At 43.6% G+C, this 22,308-nt stretch overlaps 1 protein-coding gene across 4 annotated transcripts in view; it reads left to right on the top strand.

The window, feature by feature from the left end:
• The window catches only part of AUTS2 (activator of transcription and developmental regulator AUTS2), a 779,256-nt gene that overhangs the window by 188,123 nt on the left and 568,825 nt on the right, over positions 1-22,308 (top strand). For all 4 annotated transcript variants that reach the window (XM_086763110.1, XM_086763109.1, XM_086763108.1 and 1 more), the window contains exon 2: positions 20,969-21,178. In XM_086763110.1, coding sequence (XP_086619236.1) covers positions 20,969-21,178 — 210 coding nt within the window. The remainder of the gene's footprint in view (positions 1-20,968; positions 21,179-22,308) is intronic.

Genomic DNA, 22,308 nt, shown 5'->3' with positions numbered 1-22,308 from the left:
GGTCTGGTTCCTCGTTCTGCGTCCTCTGGTTTGCGCACCGGGGACAGCTACGCGGCTCCGTTTCCGCCTGTAAGAGAGTGGTGCTTATTTTATCAGCACTGCAGCTTGGCTAGCCAGGAACTTATTTAATCAAGTAAGGAAAGAACTTCTTGCCACCGGACTTAAAATTATTCATACCATTAGCAGCTGCTCCTCCTCAGATGCCCGAGATGAAAGGTTGGTTTATCAAGACATAAAGCAGAAGCAGCCAGGTGAAGGGGGACTTGTGCTCGCAGCTTGGCTCAGAACCACTTAGGAGGGTGTTCGTGTACAAACGCATTAGACTATGGCTAAGCAGCTTATGGACATAAAAACACATTAGAACTTTACAGCATGCTATAAATTACAGTTTTGCGGCATTCACAGCCACAATGTTAGGTAATTACATTCATTAATCTACTACTAAGAGCACATAAAGTTGCCTCCCGAATGGTACTGTGTGTGCTTGCGCTCAGCTGGGAGTGTGCGGAGAAGGGCCTGCCCTCCCCCTCCGCCGCCATCCTGCCTTGCTCGGAAACTTTCCAATTTTATGATGGTTTTCAGCAGACCAGACTTTCAAACATATTGGTCTAAACATTTAGGATCCACAGTGGAAGAATTTCTGATAATCTTGTCTCATACAGCTCTAAGCTTTCTCTAATAAGCTGTAAGCTGTTTATGGACTTATTGCAATCATTTAGTTAAGAAGAAGTTACTGCTTGTTGTCCCCCAGGTGATCCATTTGTGCCCTACAACCTGGTATTTCGTAGTCCCTGTAATTGTGAGCCTCAACAGCTAATATTCTGTTGACACTCACTTGGCCTTAAGTTGAGTATCTCGCACTTCATTTTCTTCTGTGCAGAAATTATTTCCTTTAATTAGAGCGGGTTCTCAGCTAACGTAAATTAGAATAACTGCATTTATGTGTCTCCAGGTTGAATGTCTGTCCCACTGACCATTTCCTTTCTTTTTCTTTCTTTATCTTTCCTTGTGGGGAAAGGCTTTCACACCATTTGTTTGAGGTGCAGCCTTGTTCTGTACAAGCAGAGTCGTCTCCTGATTCCTTCTTCTTTGGAAAGTCTCTTCATGACCCTTTTTTTTTTCCTGTCCAGTGGACCAAGTTTCAGTTGCTGATCTCCTTTCACATCAAGCTCATGATTACATCCGTATGAAAAAGAGCCATGAAGCTAGGTGTGCTACTGAAGTAGGGGCAGCCGTTACGTGGGACAGTGACAGATGCTTAAATCACACCACAGTCTCCAGCGAAAGGCATTCATTTATTTGCTAAATAGATGTCGTTGCAGTGACACTTGAGCACTCCAGTTTCTAGGGAATTTCTTTGTCATTACTGACAAATTTATTATCCTGACCATTAAATTAATAAAATACAGAGCACACAGCAACAGCTTTTTGAGGGAAGTGATTATTTTTGGTGCCACAGAAACCCCTCCAGCTCTGTGTCGAGAGCTGTCCATTGCCCTGGATCTCCGTGCGTAATGACCAGAGGAGGTGGAAGAAAGCAGGTCTGGCATCTCTTAACAACGGGACAGGACAGGAGGAGCATGTTTGGCAGGGCTGAGGCTCCCGTTGGACACAACTTGTTTTCATGCACCTTGCCCATCTGTAGCTCAGTGCTGTCCGTAGCCAGGCTGCTTCTGACTGGGGCAGAAACAGGAACCAGTTTGGCCCATTGTGCAGACATGAGCTGCGTCTCGGTCACTGACGTGCTTTGGTATCAGCACTGTCGTGCTGCTCGTTCATGTAGGCAAGAGCTGAAGTAATGGCCTTTGTTTCTGAGGGGACAGCAGTTGCAGGGAAGCAGTGGCCTGGTAAATGACATTTTAAAGCTTGACGGTGTGTTGCCTGTTGCCTGCTTGGCTTCGGCCTGCCTTCTAGGTGGTACATTGGGATACGCCACTGCATTCATGCGCACTTTGCTTCCCCTTTTTCCGTATGTTGTAAGCATCAAGAAATCAGAAATCTTTATTTTTCAGGGCAGCGTGTGTCCCTGCCACCGGGCAGCCTGGCTCATGGTCCGCAGCCGGGCAGCAGCAGGGAGAGCCAGCCCGTAAGCCAGGCCCGCAGCCTGTTCGAACGCGGAGAAACTGGGGTCCTGCAGGAGGGTCGAGACAGAAGGATGTTGTCGAAGCCGGATGTTTAATGTCACGTGCAGCTGCTAACCTGGTCCTTGCTCTCCTGACTAAACAGCTGCCGTTTTGAGTTAGCATCAGAGTCGTGGAACCGAGTGATTGTCAGCACTCGTGTGTTGCTAGTGCTATCTGTGTCATCTGCGGAGCGTCCCATAAAGCACGCAGAGGCAGCGATAAACACGGCCTTTTCTTGATGCTGAAGTACCGCGGTGAATCTTTGCTTCCCTTACTCACACACGCAGTCTCAGAGCTCACATCACGCCGAGTGCTTTACTGCTCTGCTCAGACGTTAGGTGACTTAATTGTGTGGTGGTATTGATGTAAAATGTAACAGCCACTGTGTGTATTGACTATGGCTTCATTGGTCGCTCCTAGAACACACTGTGCCGTTGCCCTGCTATTCATTTAGCTGTTTTGGTCCATTTATTAGATATTACAGAGATTTTTGTTTTCTGGGCAGAACTGGTAGCGATTTCTGCAGTGGAAACCTATTGGGAAGTGCTCTAATCTAGTTTCTGAGGATTTGTTTATTGGGGCAGCACATGCTGGGCTAATTTCAGGGTACATGTTCCATGGTATCTTTTTTACCCACAAGTGAAGTTTTAATTAGGGGAAATAGTATTCAGACAGCAGCTTCCCCTCCCCCCCCCCCCTTTTTATTTTCCACCCAAAAAGCAGCAAGAGCAAAATTGGCTCAGTCAGTATTTATTGGCAAATTAGTGTTCCTAAAGACTTCCTTCTGCTTGTTCTTTTCTAGAGCTTGGAGAAATAAGATTTCACGTAATGCATCTGGGATTGGATTACTGGATTGAATTTTGCAAAGTACACTGGGGATAGTTGAGCCTGTTTAGAAAGCAGCTAAGCCCCTCTAAGTCAGTAAAAATTCAATTCATGATAGTCGATGAGGGATTTTTGGGTGTTTTTTGTTTTGAGTGGTTTATTTGCTGTTGGATGGTCATGTTTCCTTTGAGGTGTTTTATCGAGGTTTATTACGCTTTTGTTGGAGGGAATGGTGGGATACAGCCTTTCTCTGAAAAAGGGAAGGAAGAAAGCATCCTAGAAGCTGACGCCGCTCCACCTGCGTGCTTGTTGAGCACAAACGTTAATTCTTGTAGGAGCTCTTCAGCTGAGTTTATATGTTGTGACCACTTTGGAAAGCCACAGAAACATGAAGACATTCAAAATTTATCAAAGTTGAGGTTGTGATTGGTTATGGCTTTGCATCTGGTCTTTTGTGTACTCATGAGCTCCCACTCCTCCCCTCCCTCCCCCTTCTCTCCTGCTGCGATTTGAGGTTTTGGTCCTCAAAACCAGGCCAACCACATTATTATAGCGCAGATGGCAATAATCTGTGTGTGATTCTGATAACAGATCTCAGGACGCAGCAGGGTTTGAGAAATTCCAGCTCTGCTGCAGGGATGGATCTCGTCCCAGAAGAATATTGTCTGAATTTAGATTCTGTTTCTCTCTGTGAAATTGGCCTGATATATTTTTTTTTTTCCTGGACTTCCTTTTCTGTTTCTTAAGCCAGTGGTACTGTGTGGCTGGTGCTCCTGCTTTTTTTTTATGCTTGGAATGGAATGTTTTTGGAAGAGAACAGCAGAGAAGTTTGCACAGTGCTATGCCAGCCTATTTAAGGGGAGGTCCGGGTGTCTGAGCCTGGCGAGGGACCTGGGAAAGGAGAAGCGGGAAGGCTGGCAACTGTCTCAGGGTGTGGAGTAAGTTTTAGTAAGGTCATCAACAATGCAAGAAAGGAGGAAAAAAATAATTCTGAATTAGGTAAAGACTACCATAGGAGGAAACAAAATCTATTTTGATGAAAGCCTGTATAGTATCTCTTAGAGTCGTGTGCATCCTGACTGGTCCCGAGCAGGAGGCTGCAGAAGTGCGGTGTGTCAGAGGGCTGCATCCTCCTCACCCTCGAACAGGAAACGGGCAGAGCAGCAAAATGCTTTTGCTCTTCTAACAGGAAGAAATAATGGTTTTCTAGGTGAGCTTTAATGCTCTCAGCAAATCTTTGCAGCTTATGTTTTTACATTATAGTCATCTTCCCGAGTCAGACATCCCTGCTGCCTGTTCAGTAAACACACAAAGCATAGATTATCAGTTAGGAGTATCGACAGCATTTCAAGTGCTATCAGAGAACATTTAATTCAGTTTAATTTTGTGATAAATCTCATGTTTAATCCTCTGGTTGCTCTGTAATCATGTCTCTATTGATCTTTTCTGAATGACTGCATGCAGTTTAATAAACTTTGCCATTAACCCAAGCTTTCTAAAGGGGGAGATTGATTCCAGTATCCAGTCCGATAGAACCAGTACACACCTGAACATCATGAAATCTGTCCATTGTAAAACATTTGCATTAAGATCAAAGTAAAAGTGTAGAGGTGAATTTGCAGCTTATTAGAGAAGGAGTTTGCAATCAGAAAGCCTCAGTGTGTCAGTCAAAATCAGCAGCAGTTTTCAGCCTGGCTGATTCAAGCTGACACCTCCTTTCATTTCTGATTTCTCAAATCCATCTTTCATCCTGTTGAGCGACCTCCTTCCCTCTTTTCCCAGCCGTAATTACATCCTTTAATATATTCCATCTTTTTCACTCCAGGCATTTGTTTAGTCCCGGTTTTTGAGGTCATTTTTGCCTCATAATAAAACTACAGATTTCGGGTGTCTTTTTGAAGTGTTGGTTTGGATTTTCTGTCCTGAACTTGTTTTATAAGAGGTGCCCTAGTTCATGAGATGTAAAATAGTCTAGGGAATGGGGGACAGGTTATGGAATTGGAAAAAAAAGGATGACCACCTCAGATTTCTTCCAAGGTCTGTTCCCATCGCTCCTCCCAGGGGCCATCTCATGTACTCCAAATGCCAAACTCCATTTGGCAATCTGGCCAGCGTCCATAAGGGTGTGTAGGGGTGTTGCTTGCATAGGGACCTAACAGCAGCTGAATTGCCTTGAAACAAAGCACCTGAGTTCCTTGTGACTGAGAGCGTGTTGGTGGCCTTGGGAGCATCTGTGTATCTCCGTGACACTGGGCAGGCGAATGGTCCCTTCAAATGCAGTGGGTCTGGCTCTCGGGAAGTACAAGGGAAGAGGAGACTGGTACAGGCTGACAAGGTACCACCTCTTGTGTGTTTTTGTGGTTTGATGCTCTGTCAAAGCAGTGCTGCTCTTCCAGAACAGCTAGTAGGGGATATTCAAAGACGATAGGGAGCTTAGAAAGAAAACTGCCTGCGGTCTTTCTTCCCTCCCCCCCCCCCCCCCCAACTCTTCATTCCCATGCAGGTGTTGGTAGCTCTCAACCCGCAGGAGAATGAAAGATCTTTATTGATTTCAACGGCTGCGACTTGCGCGGAGAGTCGTTGCTGGGGGGAAGGAGAGCAGGAGAGCGCTCCTCGAGAGGCAGAGGCTCTGGCTCAGGACTGAGGAGGAGGGTGAGGGGAGCTGGTGATGAGGGAGACTGGGGAAGGCTGATCCTCCTAGAGAGGGACAGAGACAGAGAGTTGTCTGGTATTAGGATGAAGAACAGGGACGGGGAAATGCTGTGACTCCACTGTGTTAGGAAGAGGAATTGGGCATGCGGGGAGCCTGTAGGCCTGGAAAGGAAAAACATGAGAAAGCGAGAACCAAATAAATACACGTGCAGCTGAGCTATAGCAGTGAGGCTGTCCTGGATGAAGGGGAGAGAGAGAGATGGAGATGCTTTCCTCCTCCAGTAAGGCCAATGGAGAAAACATGAAAGATAAGACTTTTCTATCCTATCAATTGTAGCAGAACACGGAGATTCAAGAAGTACCTGCTTGGCAGGAAGCCTGGGGGAAGCCCCTGTGCCTGGAGACGAGGGGTGAGAGGCAGGGCAGAGGGCTGCAGCAGTCCCCCAGGGCACACCCCAGGAACATGCTGGCTGTGGGTGTTTGGTCTGATGAAGTTGAGGGGCCACAGAGGCTTGGAAGATGAGAGACCGACTTTGCTTCTGTTTCCCAAACAAATTAATGAATGGTGCAAGCCCTGAGATGTTTTCTGGCGTATAGCAGTTGGGCACCGTTATATTTCCTGTCCAGAAGATGGCTGCCTTGATCTAGGTCTGGCTGGAGGGAGGTGTGCCAGCCGCTCCATGGGCCCACATCTCTTTTGCAGTGTCTTGTTTGCTTTTTCCAAGCCTGATCCATTTACCTCTTTAAGTATTTAGCATTAGGCCACACAGATGAAACAGGATGTGGTTCTACTTCCATTTTACCAATGAGCAGTGCTGCATGGAAGGGCTGAAGGCCCAAATTCACAAAGCCATTTATTTCCTTTAGAAAATCAGTCAATGGGAATTAAATAGTTTTAGGCCCCTGAATACCCACTTTGTGGATTGGGGCTTAGCTTGCTGCTGCAGGTCACAGAGAGTCAGTGGAAGAGCAGGCATTTCAACATCTGTCTCCACGTACCCCCGTTAATAACTTACCATCTCCGTCTGGCCGGCTCTAATCCTGTGCCTGGCAGGGTACAAGCTGTGATAAGATCAGACAGGAGAGATTTGGATACCGGCACTAACAAGCAGCTTAGAAAACAAATCTTCAGTAGGAAAGGTTTCCTTCCAAGTGCAGACTGATTCCTGCTTACGGTTCTAATTCTCTTCAACATATTCCGTAGCTCTCAGGAGATGCATTGCAGAGCTTTATCTGCTTTCTGCTCCAGGCAAGTTTTTACAGAGACACAGCAGTTCAGATGCTTTCTGCAGAAGAAATGGTTACGAGTTCAGTTGAGACAGCCGGGTATATGATAAAGTGTAGTTTGAACGTAAGTGTTGCTCAAGTGGTATGATTCACAGTTTTTGTAACTCCTTGCAAGTTTGCTGCAGGCACTAGCAAAGCTCTTGACTTGAGATGTTCTGTTTTGGAACTGGATCCCCTGACTGTACATCCCTACCAAGTTAAATTTTGTGGCTTCTAGGTGGCTGTAAACAAGAAGTATTACAGAAATTTTTCTTCCAGCCACTGAATAGCCCAGAATATTAGATGACACTTCAGTTTTAGATCTATCCACAAAATTGAATATTTGCAGAAGATATAATGTTTTCAGGCATGACACAACTGTGAAGGAAACATTATTTTTCTTTTTTTCTGTGGTGTATCAAGTAGCTTTACAGGGTCTATGCCCTGTAATAAAACTGGAGAAAGTAGTGTTGTGGTTTAACCCCCACTGGCAACTGAGAACCATGCAGCCACTTGCTCACCCTCCCACTCCCTGGTGTGTTGAGGGACAGGATCAGAAAGAATTGAGAACTTGTGGTTTGAGATAAAGAGAGTTTACGAGGAGAGCAAAGGAAGATATAATAATAATAATAATAAATGTTACTAATAATAGTAATTATACAAAACAAATGTTGCACAATTTCTCACTGGTGACAACCTGAGGACTGATAGAGCCAGTCCCAAGCAGCGGTCACAGAGCAGAACTGAGAGTAATCTCGGAACAGTGATTTCTGGAGAAAGAGAATTACCCACTGGCCAACCCCCAGTTATATACCGAGACTGCTATCTGTGGTATGCAATATTTCCTTTGGCTGGTTTGGGTCAACTGTACTGGCTGTACCCCTCCCAGCTTCTTGCATCTGCACATTAGTGAATCCTGGGAAACTGGAAAAAGTCCTTGATCTCCTAGAGTAGAACTAATAACATCAGTGCTTCACATACCAAACCCCATACTAAACCCAAACCACAGCAGCTACTGGGAAGAAAACTTAACTCCTCCTCAGCTGAAACCAGGACAAGAAGTCATGCTAGCTTCTGTGCCCGTTTAACTGGAGACTCCGTATTCTGAATTCAGGGCAGAAGGGAAGAACTGTGTTTCCCCTCCTGGGAGCTGAATATACCTGATGGGTTTTTGGGTGATGCCACATAGGCTTTGGAGCATCCACCTGCCTAAAGCTGAAACGAATGCCTTGTTGTAAGGATGCGATGCATGAACGGAAGTGTAGCAATAAAGATGGAAAACGTGTGTGGCAGTTATCCAGTACGTTTGATTCTCTGCATTTGGTACGGTGGCTTATACCTTTGTAACATAACAAGAAAATAGTTCTGGTATTTGTTTCATCTGTGTATGTGGATGAGGGCTCTGGACATAGGAGCACCTTATATCTGCTTTGTAAGTGGCACGAAGGACGAGCAGTGATAAATCTGGTCTGTTATGCTAAGCTGTGCTTCTGAACGGCAGAGAGGGGGATTTGCCAATGATCAGCACTGTACAAGAATGTAATCCCTCTGCTTTTTGATCATCACATTTATCTTCACTGTATCTGTTTCCTAGGGGAAGAATAAGCCAGTAAATGGAAAGGTTACATATTGCTCTATTTCTTAAACTTTTGTTCTTTTCTGTTTTTTTCTGCCTGAATGCTAGGAGGAGGTTTCTTTTACAGATGGGAAGTTGAACTGTTGTTTCTTTTTTTTCCTCTAATTGCACAAAGGTTCTGATCCTTTTCCTAATTAAGAATATTACCAAGCTCACCTTAAGTAACACAGTCCTCTGGTCATATCTGAGCACACGCGTGCTGTCTCTCGGCTTATCACTTATCATTTCATTTTAAAATCTGCCTTCGTCAGTCTTTTGTGTGAGGTTGTATGCCACACGCCAAGAACAGCTGCAGAGTTAAGTTGATTCCCAGAGAAGGAGAAAGAAAATCAAGAGGAGTATGAGACAGTAGGAGCTTAGAAGACAGAAATCATAGTGTGGTAAGAACTTCAACTTCTTGACTGGAAAGATGGAAGAGAGTTGTCTCGAAATAGATTTTTATTTTGAAAAGCTCAGTAATTATAACACATTATTGTGTGGAGAGTTTTGGTTTGGTTAAAAAATCTATGGGTTGGAGCATTTACCATCTGCCATAATCCAGGAGTAATTCTTCTACCTCTGTCCTTTTCCTTGCTTATCTACGTCTGTCCTGCTTGTCTGCATGTGCAGAGGGATGCCTCTGCTTTCCCTGCGCACCTGTAAGGCTTCAGTTGTGATAAATGAATGACGTGGATGTTTCCATCTCTCCCTTTCTCTCCCTATATAGCGCAGTTTCCTAGTTGTTTTTACCTGTGTTGTCTCAAGGTGCTTCCTTTGTCTTGACTCTTGGAGAGCTAATTTTCTGGTCTGGTCTTGAGGCTAGCGCGGCAGCAAAGCTGACCTCTTCTGAGGTGTCCTGACTCAGTCCCTTTCCGTGGCTATGGTATTTCAGTGAGCATCGTGAGGCCTTTGGAATACCTTGGACTTTTCCTGGTGCTTTTCCATCGTTCTGCAAGACAAGGAATACAGAGGTGCTTCGGATTTGATTTACAAACCATAATACCTTTTTTAGGAATCCTGAACGCTGTGCTAATCAATGATGCCAGTGTGAGAGACTGGAGGCTGCAGTCTGTTTAGCGCTAGTGCAGGAATAGCAGGGATGAGAGCCGTCTAAGACCACATCCATTTATTCTAACCCTGCAGTAAGGGGGGATACCCTTTAAATGAAAGATTTATTGGCCCACTAACGCCGTGGCCTCAGTCCATGGCCTGCCAACCGAAGTGCCATTTGAATTAGCAAACACCGTACGGATCTGGAGAGTGGAGGAGCCCACGGTCAGCTTCATGCCAGAGGCTCCGCTGGAGAGAAATATGATTTCATTGCAGAACTCTCCTGGTAAAGCTGCCAGGACATTGGGACTGAGGCTTTTGGGCATCGGAATAAACAAGGTTAAAAGAGGACATATTATTTAAAAAAAAAAAAAAGAAAAGAAAAGAAGAAAAAATAGCTAAGAAAGCAATGCAATTTGATCCTAAGACAGCGTGTGTATTTTGGTCAGTATATGCAGATCTTACATAACTACAGATACAAACATATAACATTTTTATTTTTAGGAGAAAGTTTGATATTTTAAAACTTATTTCTATTCCGAATCAGAACAAAAAGTGGGGGAAAAAAAAAAGCAAAAAAAAAAAAAAAAAACAACCAAAAACCCAAATGCCCAAAAAATCATTTGAAGGAAAAAAATTTCCAGAAGTTTCAATGTAGAACTGAAGAGTTGCTCAATTATTTATACAAACTGAAATTATTTGTTTCTCATGTTACCCAATATGGTACTTGATAACTGTTCAGTTGGGCTCTTTCCACCATGCAAATCACATTTTTCCACGGAGAACAATTTTTGGCCCTGCTGTGACACAAAGCTGACCCCTGAACTGAGGTGCAGGCGTCTGCCTGAAACAGACAGTCCAGCCCTTGCCTGCAGCCAAGCGTGTTTCTGCAGCAGATCAAGGCGTTTCTGGGCATGGCTTGATTATATAGAATAACAGTGCTGTGCACAAACATGGGATCATCACTGTAAATGTGCAACTCATGCAAGTTCAAGGCCAGGTTGGACGGGGCTCTGAGCAACCTGATCTGGTTGGAGATGTCCCTGCTCCTGGCAGGGGGTTGGACTGGGTGGGCTTTAACGGTCCCTTCCCACCCAAACCACTCTGTGATTCTATGACTCTAGTATGTTGTAGCACAGGGAACAAATTCACCTTTTTTTTAGGAGCTGGCTTACTGCTACTCTTTCTCTCTCTCTCTCTAATCTGTAATCGTAACTGAGCAGCACAGGAGCAGTGCGGCCCTCTTTGTTGGGGTGAAGATTTAAAGTGAGTATCCCTAGGGGCTGTTTTTCTCTCCACACCCTTTTTCTTTTTCTTGTCATTCCTCAAACAAAGGAAATAAACACCGCATGTGAACGTGGCCGTGCTGCTCGAGGAGTGTATCAAGCACATTTATTTAAGGCCCAGCGCTGTGAAATAAACCCCGGGCCAGTGGGAACAGATTTCCCTTGGCTGCAGGGGCTGTGTACTGTGTGAGCAGTTGGGGATGTAAGCTATGCAAAGTGTGTCTGGGATGGAGCGTGGTGTTACTGGTGACACGGCTGTTGCGTTAGAAGCGCTCGGAGTCATGCCCTGAGTTCTGCCGGAGCTCGTGCTCCCAGAGCGGTGATGGGCCCAGAGGGCAGCCAGCGTGGGCTGGCACAGCCCTGTCTGCTGTGAGATCTGCCCTGGGCACCTCAGCGAGTCAGAAAAGGTGGTAGGTGTATGAAAGACAGGTACTTGTTGAGGATGATTTGAAAAGTTTGAAAAACTGGATGAGGAGGAGTTGGAGAGAACATGGCTGAGGTGATGGCGGCAGAGGACACAGGTTCCCTACTGGGAGAGGCCTGTTGTTGCTGGCATTTCAGACAGCATATGCTCAAAAAAGGCAGAGTCACAGGTGCAATGAAGATGATTGAGTCAAATCTGCAAGAGGGGAGGTAACCTTGGACTTTGCTAGTAACTTGTGTAAGACCTGTAAAATCTCTAGAAAAAAAATGTGATGGGACTTCCAGGCCGGCAGAAGCTGGGTGGAGTGAGAGCTTCAGGATCGCTTTCTTCTGGCAGGAGTGCACAGGTTCCTGGCTAAATCAGCCTGAGCAGAATCACCTGTGTGTACTTTGCCTTCTACAAAACCGGGCAGCTTCAAGAGAAACAGCGCAGTCCTCTGTAATCTAAGCTGGTATTGCTCAGCACTTTCTCAACACAAGCTCCAAGAGCAGATTTTTTCCTAACTCAGTTGCATGGACTCCAGTAATTTGGATGACTGTTCTCCACAAGTGCAGCGTGGTACGGTATAGTATTCTGAGTGACAAAATTGAGAAGGGCGAGGGGAGGATAAGGCTGAGAATACCGTGTCGTGTTTGGAAAGGATTAAATAAATGAATGGCAATCAGTTGCTCTGATATTCATCTTCAGGTTTGACATCAGTTTTTGCCAGCTTTGATTTCATAGGGTCTTTGACTCAACAGCTGGCATTGTAGTCTTCAATTTCAGCTAAATATTTATTTTGTGTATCATCCGTAGGCTTAATGAATACTGTGAAAAACATTGTATAAGGCCGTCTGTTTTGCCTGTCAGCTAAGTTGCTACAGCTGTTTTGTAGCACTGGGTCCCTTTGTTGAAATCTTGAGTAATTATATTCTGCTGTTGGTGTGTAGAAGTAAGTTTTAATCTTTTGTGCTCAAATGCTTGAATAAAATTTCTTTTTAAACCGGCTTTTTATCATATCAAGGTAAAAATTTGAGTGTATGCTCGTACTCAGCAGTCTCAAAACAGATAACAAGTTTAAGGATTTTGCTAAAATCCCATTGAATGTGGTGAGACTTAAACACACATGTATGTGTATTAAATGTGAGACAGTTGTTCAGGTAAGGCACAGAAACAATATTGTGTAGTCTGTCTGAATAATCACAAAGGAACAACACAGATCTCATTTCAAGTATGGAGTGTCATAAATAGCCGGGAAACAGAGTGTCTGCATCCAGACACACAGTATGCTGAGGAAAGGCATGGTCTGTTGGTTGAACTCGTGAATGGGGAAGGACATTTTATTTTGTTGAGTAAGACTTCTTTTAGATTACTACTTTGTCTAGTGTGTGAGTAGAAGTCAGTCACAGTTTACTTGTGCTGAAGAGTGACTGTTGTCCCACTACAACAATAAATAGTGTAAAATCTAAGGAGAGTTGACAGACATGTATTCCTTAAATAACACCAGGCAGAACACAATTTAAAGTATATAACCACAGCTGAGTTGGAGTAGTACGTGTTACAGGATCCCTTATTTCCATTTGCCTGATGTGTGTGCAGAGCAGGCAAGTGTGTACTTAAGTTCCTCCAAATTTGGGGTTTTTATTTGGCCCCTGTTTTTTTATGGATTGTGATGCTGCTGTTAATGGTGTAATGGCCTTCTTTATTTCTTCAAGGTCCTGAAGTCATTTACTCAAACCCCTTTCCCACCTGTTATGCAGCCTGGAAGGTGTATGGTGAGGGAGAGGATTGCAGGAGGGTTTCCTCTTGCTGATAGGAGTTGAATGTAATTAGAATCCAGTTTTCCTCTGCCTCCATCTTGTATTTAGTGAGTGGCATTGAGGGAGGCCATCGTGCTACATATTTTAGAAACAGGGATCATCTGTGTCCTTGTGATGTGGTGCAGGGGTGCTCAGCGCTCCCAGTAGCTGCTGAAATCGGTGCAGGCTGTGCTTCCTTAGATGAAGTGCTCTGTACAGCTAAGTTCTCCGAAAAATCAAATCTTAGGTGTTTCCTAATGGGTGCTTAAAATTAGCAGATGTTTTTGACCTGAACGTGTCAGAACTGTTGTTGCCACCTATAAACTGGGAAGAGTGAAATACCTTCATCTGGCTAGCAGCTGTAAACTAGGTCATTGATATTTGTTGAGCATCTGATAGTATAGTGAGACGCTGTATAGAATAGCCCTTGAGGAAATTAATAATTGTGCTTTTGGAGGAGTGTGTGAATGGAGTGTGAGTAAACAAGCTTTACGCCCACGCTTTGGACAAAGAGGAGAAAACAAAATCCTGAGCGGCTGCTCATTAGCTCAATGCCTTCCATTCTGCACGGGGAAATAAAAGCATGCGATCATGTAATTAAAGATTTTATCGTGGCACATATGCACAAGAGGGCTGAATTACGGTGGTGGTTGCAGCCTTAATCCTGGCCGTTCATAACTTCCAAGTCCTTGACTTCGTAACCTCAATAATGTTGCTTTCATGTAGTTTTTTGTGTGTAATTTAAATCAGCAGCACCTGAAAAGGAACCTTCTGTTTATCAATGATATTGTTAACAAATGATTTGGGGATGAAAAATCAAAGCAATCTCTTTGCTACAGAAGCGCTTTTATAAAACATATCTCAAGCAGACAGCAACTTGCTTTTCTATTGTTTTGCCTTCATCTGTAATCACCACATAGCGTCCTGCAGCCTGCTACAGCACTTCATCTTCAGTCTGTTGCACCACCTTTTTTGCACAACACTGAACCACTTTGTTTTCAGATTCCAGAAAGATGCAGGAGGCAATGGATTGTCATTTTATGAAAACAAAGCAAACAAAACAAGATTAAACCTTTCTGCAGAGGTCTCACGACTTGAAGAAATTGCTGGCATTAGTGGATGGGCTTCTGCACCCACTGTAGCTGACATCGTGGTGCCCTTCACCAGTCCCTTGTGTCCTAAAATACCATAATTTCTACATTTTGAAAATCATTTGCGTTGCACTTTACACCTGCCTTCCTTTCTCCCTGGTGTTGTTTTAAGAGTGTTTGCATTTTTTCCCCTAGATAAATGCTTCTGAGGGACTGATTGTGCATTCAGAAGAATACACAGTGCGTTTAACTATCTTATCTGAAGGGAAATAAATGACTGTTATAAGCATCTCGGTTTATTTTCTGATTTTGAAAGATTGCAGGCACTAGTCAGTGCATTGTTTTCAGGCCTTTACATCTTGTTGTTACTGCCAGAACTAAAGTAACGAATTATGAAACGCATGAGAGAGATATTGAAGTCTTAGGGCATTTTCATCCGTCAGCTATAAAACTTCTTCCCAACTGTAACAGAAAACACAGTATGACTTGATGAAGGCTGCAAAGATGCACCAGCAAATTCGGTACCCTCAGACTGGCACCGTTTCCTCACTCTGAGGGGGTTTTGGTTCTCTTTGTGCAGCTGGATCCCTACTGGGTTCCCAGCTAAAGATACCCACTGGGTGCTGCTAACGAAGCTGCAGTATTTCTCTCAGCTGTACCCTCCAGGCATCTTCTTTTCTTGCAAGCTAAACTTTTGTAACAGTTTTTTTTCAGCAGATAGGGAGGTGGTGGGTTTGTCAGTGTTGTCACTTGAGTGTTTTTTCATGGGAAGCCCTTTGGCTGCTCCTTGCTTCTCCTCAGGTAACACCCTACTGCTGCAGCTGACAGCCAGGGCCCAGGTGCTGTGTCTGTCTTACCGTTGTGTCCGTAACTTGGGAAGAGTTTAAATCAACTTTTGTAGATAGTGGGGGAAAAAAAAGAATACATTTTTGTCCCTTAATTGGCTGCTTCCTTCTGCACTAGTATTCCTGATTAAATGTGAATTGCTTGTCCCTTGAAAACAGACGAAAAGCTCCAGAAGTACCTTTCTTACAGTTCTGTTTGACAAGGATGCCTGGATGTTTGAGTAGTGGACAGGGTAGATTCAAGCTTGCTTTTCTAACTCTTTGTGTTTTAAGTGGAGCGTTACGGTGACACTTCATAGTGGTTTAATAATCTGGAGTTTTTAAAAGTGTCTTATTTCTTAATTTTATTGTTGGAGTGAAGGATAAATTGTTGGGGTCTGATAGCAAGCTGTTGGGGACCTCAACAAGAACCTGAGGAGCAAATAATTGGAATGCAGTTGTAGACTGATGCAGTTGTAATTTAGTTTTACTAGCCCTGTACCGTAACCTACTTTTGTTTTTAATAATCGGTTTGTAATAGTTACATTTTGTTGGGGTCATGTTCAGTGCAAATTCAGATGGTAGATTCTTGCAACACTGGAATCGCAACAGTAATCCACAAGGATGATTTGGAAAGATCAAGGCTCGAAATCCCGAAGCAGTGCCTGAAATTTTCATGGAGATAAGTGTCTGCGTTTGCTACAGAGTGCATTTACGGCGTTGCTTTTCATCAAGTGTTCCCACAGAAAAATCCTGTAATAAGGAGCAGAGCAGAGTTCCTGTTGTTTACCCATAGTTTTTAACGTCAGTGGGACGATGGCTGGAGGGAAGGGCAGGAGGAACGGGCAGCAGCGATGGACTGGCTTTTGGGTGAGATTCATGGGGGTGAAGTGTGTACCACGCAAAGCAGTGTGAAGCATGCTCAGCTGCCACGGAGGACCTGATTTATAATTAATGAGCTGTCATTTACATAGCAAGAAGATGGACTCTCCTGAAATAAATCAGTCATAGCTCCCTGAAAGCTTAACACTTGATGAGAAAGCAGGGTGTCCTTCAAACCTCCTACCTCGAGAAATTATCTGACGTACCCACAGAGGCTGCTTCTCCTCCCCTCACTAAGCGCAGGGCTTGGATTGAATTGTTAATGTTAATTGGAGCCGAGATGATTGCGGTGCCACCCCAGCAGGCTTCAGCAGCCCTCCTGCTCGCTGACGTCGCGGCAGGAAGTCTCTTCAGCATGGGCGGCTCTTCTCCGCTATGGCACATACAGCGGTATCAGGATGATTAATGTGCCCAATAGAAATAAAACAAATGGAATTTTTTTTAGATTATACAGTACACTCATAAATATTAATGCACTTTTGTATTGAATTGCATGTAATTACATATTTATACATTTAAGTCACCTTCCTGATACACTTAAGGCACTTTACTGATGAAAGATATTTCTGAATAAGATGGTTTTAAACCATGCCTAATATGTTTGTAGGATTTATTAAATAATGTGTGGGCTTGTATGCTGGCAGGAGAGGAGAAAAACCTCCATTAAAGTCTGAATGTGTTGTTCAGGGAGTCTGCTACTTAGTTTGAATTGACTCCATGGGTAGCTGCTGAAAAATACGTCTCGACATGAAATATTACTACATCTCCTTATCTATGTAGATAAGGTCTGTGCAGTCCTGTCACCTTAGAGTAATTACAGCTTATTACTCTAATCATGATGATGCCTGAAGTCTGTAATTAAGATTGTGCTGGCTAATGTACTAGCACGCAGCATGGTACAGCTATTGTCCTATCTAAACAACAGAAAGATAAAAATTAGATGAGGGAAAAGGGAAGAAAGTGGGGAAGTGATTTATGCCGGGCCACGATTCCCAGCCAAGCACTGCCTCTGTTGAACTCCGTGGCTTCCGAGAGGGCAGGATCCTTGCACGTCTTCCGCAGCCTCATGTGCGCTGCTGTACCGACGCCGTGTCCAAAACAGCCCCAGCCAGCTTGCACCCTCAGACATGAGGATGACACCCTGTGTGATCTCTAGTCAAGCTACTTTTAATGCATACCCGTGTCTACGCCTTTATTCTTTGTACATGTCCTGTTGCAGTCCAGTCTGCAAATTAATAATTCAATATATATTTCTATATACATATCTATTTTTAAGGCCAAATCTGTTGCAAGCAATGAGAGGTTCTACCATACAATTCAATAATGCAGGGTTTCGACGCAGAGCACTCTGTAATTTTCTCTGTAGCAATGTCAGCTGGTGAAAAGCAGATGACTGTCCCGGAGGAACATCATTGTCTAAACACCAGTCTTTATGTCTAAATTCCATAGTAAGCCCACCTACCGAGCTGGAAAGTTTGCAGAATGGGAAGCTATGTACATATGGAGCTCCCTTTCCTCTCTTTGGTTGTGAGCGGAAGCAGCACCTTATTTTTGTAGATTTCTGCAAATTGTTCCTTCTGTCCTGAAAGATACGTTTTCATAGAGTTTGCAGAGGACTTTGTGAAACTGCTAACCCTCATCTTTGCTGTAGGTATTATGCAGATTGATTCATCCCAATTCTGGCATGAGCTAAACTTTGCTTTAGGTGTACCTTGGCAATTCCTGACACTTTATACGCTTGGCTAGAACATGGACTCCTTACGGAGGAGGTTATCCCAGACATGCCTGTAGTGATCGGCAAAATTTGACCCATCTGACACCCTCTGTAAAGCTAATGGGAGCTAGTAATTTCTTGATGGCAGTGCACCCCATTAGACATTTTATAAGATTCTGGAAGCCTGCCACTGTTTCATTTAGATCCCTAGCTGGGGGGAGGGAAGCTATTTAGTCATTAGAATTTTTTTTCCAGAAAGTTTCTATTTCTTCACTCCTTCAACCTTTTACATTTAGAGTGAATCCTCTTAATGGCATTTCTATCTACAAATGGGAGCTCTGTGTTTTAACAGAAGTCCTGTGCTGTTATAATCTGCTATTGGTAAAGCATGGGGTTTTTTGATACTGATCTGAGAAAAACGAAGATTTATGTTCATCGTTAGCAGTTATCTTAAGGCACAAATCTGTTCTATGATAAAAAATCTCATTGTTTCAGTAAGAGTGCATTGAACAAGCTGTAGTTCTGGTGCCATTCTGCCGTGTTGAAGTTGTTCTGCGGGAATTGCAGCGTTACTGGGTTTTCCAGTTTATTTCACGAGGTGTAGCTGAATAGGGCTGAGTGCGGAATCGCTGTGTGAGGTGCTCTGCATTTGTTATCCAGGAGGTCAGTGTTTTGTAGTGGCTGTAGTTGCTATTTTATGAAGCTATTGATGATGATAATTGGTGAAATAGTAATCATAATATATGATACCTGAGATTTTGCCTTTGTGCATTTGTAGCATATGTCTAAATCTAAAGCCTTCCAGGGAAAGGAGGCAGAAGGTGTACTCAGAAAAGTAATTATTCTAGATTTATTTTTCCTTGGGCTTGCTCTGCAGGATCTCTCAGCTTGCGTACAGTGCTTTTTACAAGTAGATCTCTTCACAAAGCATGTTGTGACGATCAGTACTGACTTTTTTTTTTTAACAGCTGGAAAAACCACGGAAGAGAGCCACGAGATTCTTAAAATACTGATCCTACTTTATAGCTGAGCGTTCTACTTTAGCCCTGCTCAGGGTGGAGCTGCGCAGTCTCTCTCTCACTCCCTCCCCCTCCGAGAGAACAGGGGGAGATAATATAAGCAAAAAGGCTGGAGGTTTGAGATAAGGACAGGGAGAGATCCTTAAAGTTACCGTTACCAGCAAAACAGACACGACTTGGGGAAAACTACTTGTTTATTATTAAAACAAAAGCAGGATCATGAGAAAGATGAACGCGATAACCTCCCCCACCCTTCCCTGTTCCCAGGCTTAACATTATCTCTAGCACCTTTCCCCCCACCTCTGCCCCAAGCAGCACAGGGGGAAAGAGGGAATGGGGGTCGCGGTCAGTCCATCACGCGTTGTTTTACGCTGCTGCTTCATCATTGTGGGAAGAACTCCTCACATTCCTCCCCTGCTCCTTCGTGGGGTCCCTCCCATGGGCCACAGTCCTTTGTGAAACTGCTCCAGCGTGGGTCATCTCTTCCACGGGGTGCAGTCCCTCCAGAATAGCTGCCCCAGGCAGGCAGACGCCTCTCAGAATCTTTTTACATCTCATCTCCTCTCCACTTCTTGCAGCCAGGCCTGGCCGAGTCGGCCGCCCGGCGGGAGGCCAGAGGGTGAGGCCTGCAAGGCCCACGAGGCTCACGCCTCCCCCTCTCTGCACCTGCTTCAGCTTCTTCACATCTTCTCTTCTCTTCTCTTCTCTTCTCCTTTTTTTTTTTTTTTTTTTTTTTCTCTTTTCCCCTTCTTAAATACATTATTACAGAGGGATTATCAGGGAACATTCTGCTACCAATTGGCTTGGGCTTGGCCAGCAGCGGGTCCGCCCTAGGCCCGGCCGAGCCCACTGAACAAAGGGGAAACTTCTAGAAGCTTCTTACAGAAGCTGCCACCGTAGCCCCCCTCCCTAAACAAAACCAGCACACTGAAGATACTGAAGACTTTTTTTTTTGTGAGCTTGGATAAAGCTCCTAACTTCTATGATACGAGTAACACTGTGTGAAGAGAAGCTTAAGATATTTCCCATGGTGAAGAAAAGGTAGAAAAAATGTCTTATAGCTTCTGTTCCATACTTCTTTAATGCTTATAAAATTATTCTTTTTACCAAATATCAAATTTGAACATTGAGTGTATTCATTTTAATTAATGTTCTCACTGGGTTTAGTTATGCCTTTTGTGAAGCTCTTATGTTTTAGATGGGCATTTAGGGAGCATTCTTTAATTAAAGCCAAACTGATTTTTGCCTTTAGGCATGGGTTTGTTTTTTTTTTTTTTTTTTGCATTGAAAGGTGGCACAATTTGAATTATATTCTCCTGAACCTGAATCTTTTTGTGACAGGGACCAACAGCCCAATTTCTTCCCTGCTGTTGGTTATAATATTAAGTGACAATAAACAGAAGAATGAAGGCATACAGGATCATATAGTAGTTAATGGTAGGGCACGGGGAGCTTTTGGTCAAAGCAACCAGGCATGTTAGTAGAGTATGCTTAAAGTATTATACTATTTAAGTAATCTGCCCCTTATATAGAAATACTGTACTCTTATGTATGGGGTTCTTGGAGAAGATGTGACTTAGCAAATTGTAGTTATTAGATGCATTGTAATTTGCAGCTTTCCAGCAGCTTCTAATTCTTCTTCCCAATGACCCTCCAGCCTCCTCTTCCTCTGCCTTTAATTTTGTATTGTTGGAGAATTTTTTTCAAGTAACGTTTATTTGAAACAAATATGAATACTGTGTGTTGGACATTATCATTAAGAAAATACGGTAGCTGTGGGCTAAGTGACAAAACTCGTGTTTATGTTGAAAGACTTGTGTATTTTTTGTAGACAGACACTGATTCTGGGGTTTAAAGAAGGGTTCGGAACAAAGTTTTCAAATAGAAGCTTTTTTGTGGGTGTTTGTTTTTCTTTCCCCACCCCCCTGATATTTGTAAATCTTCTGCTTAGCTCAGGCTTGAGGGGAATGTCCACTAAAGTCAGTTGGGATTCATTTGCTTTAATTGGATTTAGGTGAGCTCTTGCCTTATCCTGTCAAATACAATAAATAATAAAAATAAACGTCAAAATCCAAGCCTTTTAAAATCAAAGGCGATTGTTAATTTAAACATTATAAGCATATGCTACCTTCTAAATGCATGCTTACTTGATACGTGTGTTTGAGAATTCTGAGGTTGATGGTATGAAGTCTAAAGGAGTATGTGTCTGTTTCTGTGCACTCACTTAATCTTACAGATTTTACTTTGCATTTGTGTGTCTTTTGATGAAGTGGACACCAGTGAAGGCTGCTTTCTCCTTTTCTGGTCACTGTAGCATTGCCTCGAGAAAGCTTTGCTGCTTAAAGAGGTTGACCAAATCAGCCGTATCTTAACTGCTGTGTTTTTCTTCTCTTCCTTCCCCTGCTCCCTCCCTCTGCAGAAGGACGTAGCTCTGAAACCTCAGGAACGCGTGGAGAAGCGACAGAATCCTCTAGCCAAGAAGAAACGGGAAGCACTTACCAATGGGCTGTCGTATCTTCCAAAAAAGAATAGACTTCACCACCACCAGTACAGCTCTGACCGAGAAAATGATCGTAATCTTTGTCAGCACCTTGGGAAAAGGAAGAAAATACCGAAGGGCCTCAGACAGGTGGGAGACAAGTTATCTGTTGTGGGGAGGGAGGGCTTTGGCTGTTGGCATATGGTATGCAGAAGTGGATTTCTCTTTGTGGGATCACTTATTTTAACCTGCTTGGTTGTTTTGCTCTTGGGTGCCACTGGGTACCATGCCCTGGTACTAGAAGAGATTAACTGAGTGGGAAAGGAAGTGACATATTGACTTCAGAGCTGAGTTGATTAATAAATGTGGAAAGGTTGGAAGAGCTTTCTGCTGGCTGTCTGTGAGACTGTTAGGGCAAACAAATGCGGTGTCTATTACATTGTTAGGCCAACTTTGTACCATAAATATGCCTTCTTGTCTTTGGACTTTGTACGCAGAAGCGTAAGACCCCCTTGAACATCAAGGGCAAGGTGAAGTAATTGTGAGAGGAGCAGCTGTTAATCAAGACAGAGCTCTAAGACTGATTACGGTGCGAGGAGCTCATTTGTAGGATGTCAGTGGTACCAGTGTGTGCTCCTTTGCGTAACTAATCACCTACCTGTAAGCAAGAACTTCCCCGTTACATGCGTGTGACAAAAGTGACCAGATAGCATCCACGGTTGCAAAGCTTGAGGCTGGAAATCTTGGGCTCTTATTCAGGACTGTGCAGTGTTGTGTTTCTTGTTTTTAAAAAAGAAGAAAGTGTGATAAGTGTGATTTTTCTGGTGAGCAGGATGCAGGGAGAAAAAAAAAAGCTATTATTTGCTTTTTTTTGAATAAATATTCCTTGTGGGTTTGTTATATATAAAAGACCAAATTAGAGCTGGGCAGTCTAAGTATAGCATGCACCTGTATGGTCATTTGGCTCATAGCTGGCAAAACTGAAGTCTAAATAACAGTAAAGAGGTCAGCTTTGACCTAAATTTGAGTGATATTAATGACTCTTTAACCAAAATGTGTATATCTGATGGAGATGGCTGATATTCACTGAACAAGTCTTCATCCGTTTGGTGCAAACCAAACATTGCTTTGCAGAGAAACTTTTAGAAAATACTGGGAATTCACTGCTGCTTTGTGAGCTTGGGGAAGTGGAAGGAGCATGGATGATGAGAAGTACATTGACTTGTATTTGGTTTTGATAGTCAAGAGTTACAGAAGCTGGTAAAAATATGTTTTCATGA

This window comes from Chlamydotis macqueenii, chromosome 19, assembly GCF_036417535.1.
Source record: "Chlamydotis macqueenii isolate bChlMac1 chromosome 19, bChlMac1.mat, whole genome shotgun sequence".
Lineage (NCBI taxonomy): Eukaryota > Metazoa > Chordata > Aves > Otidiformes > Otididae > Chlamydotis > Chlamydotis macqueenii.
The sequence above is the reverse complement of the archived record's forward strand: the minus strand, read 5'-3'. Positions and strand labels throughout refer to the sequence as shown.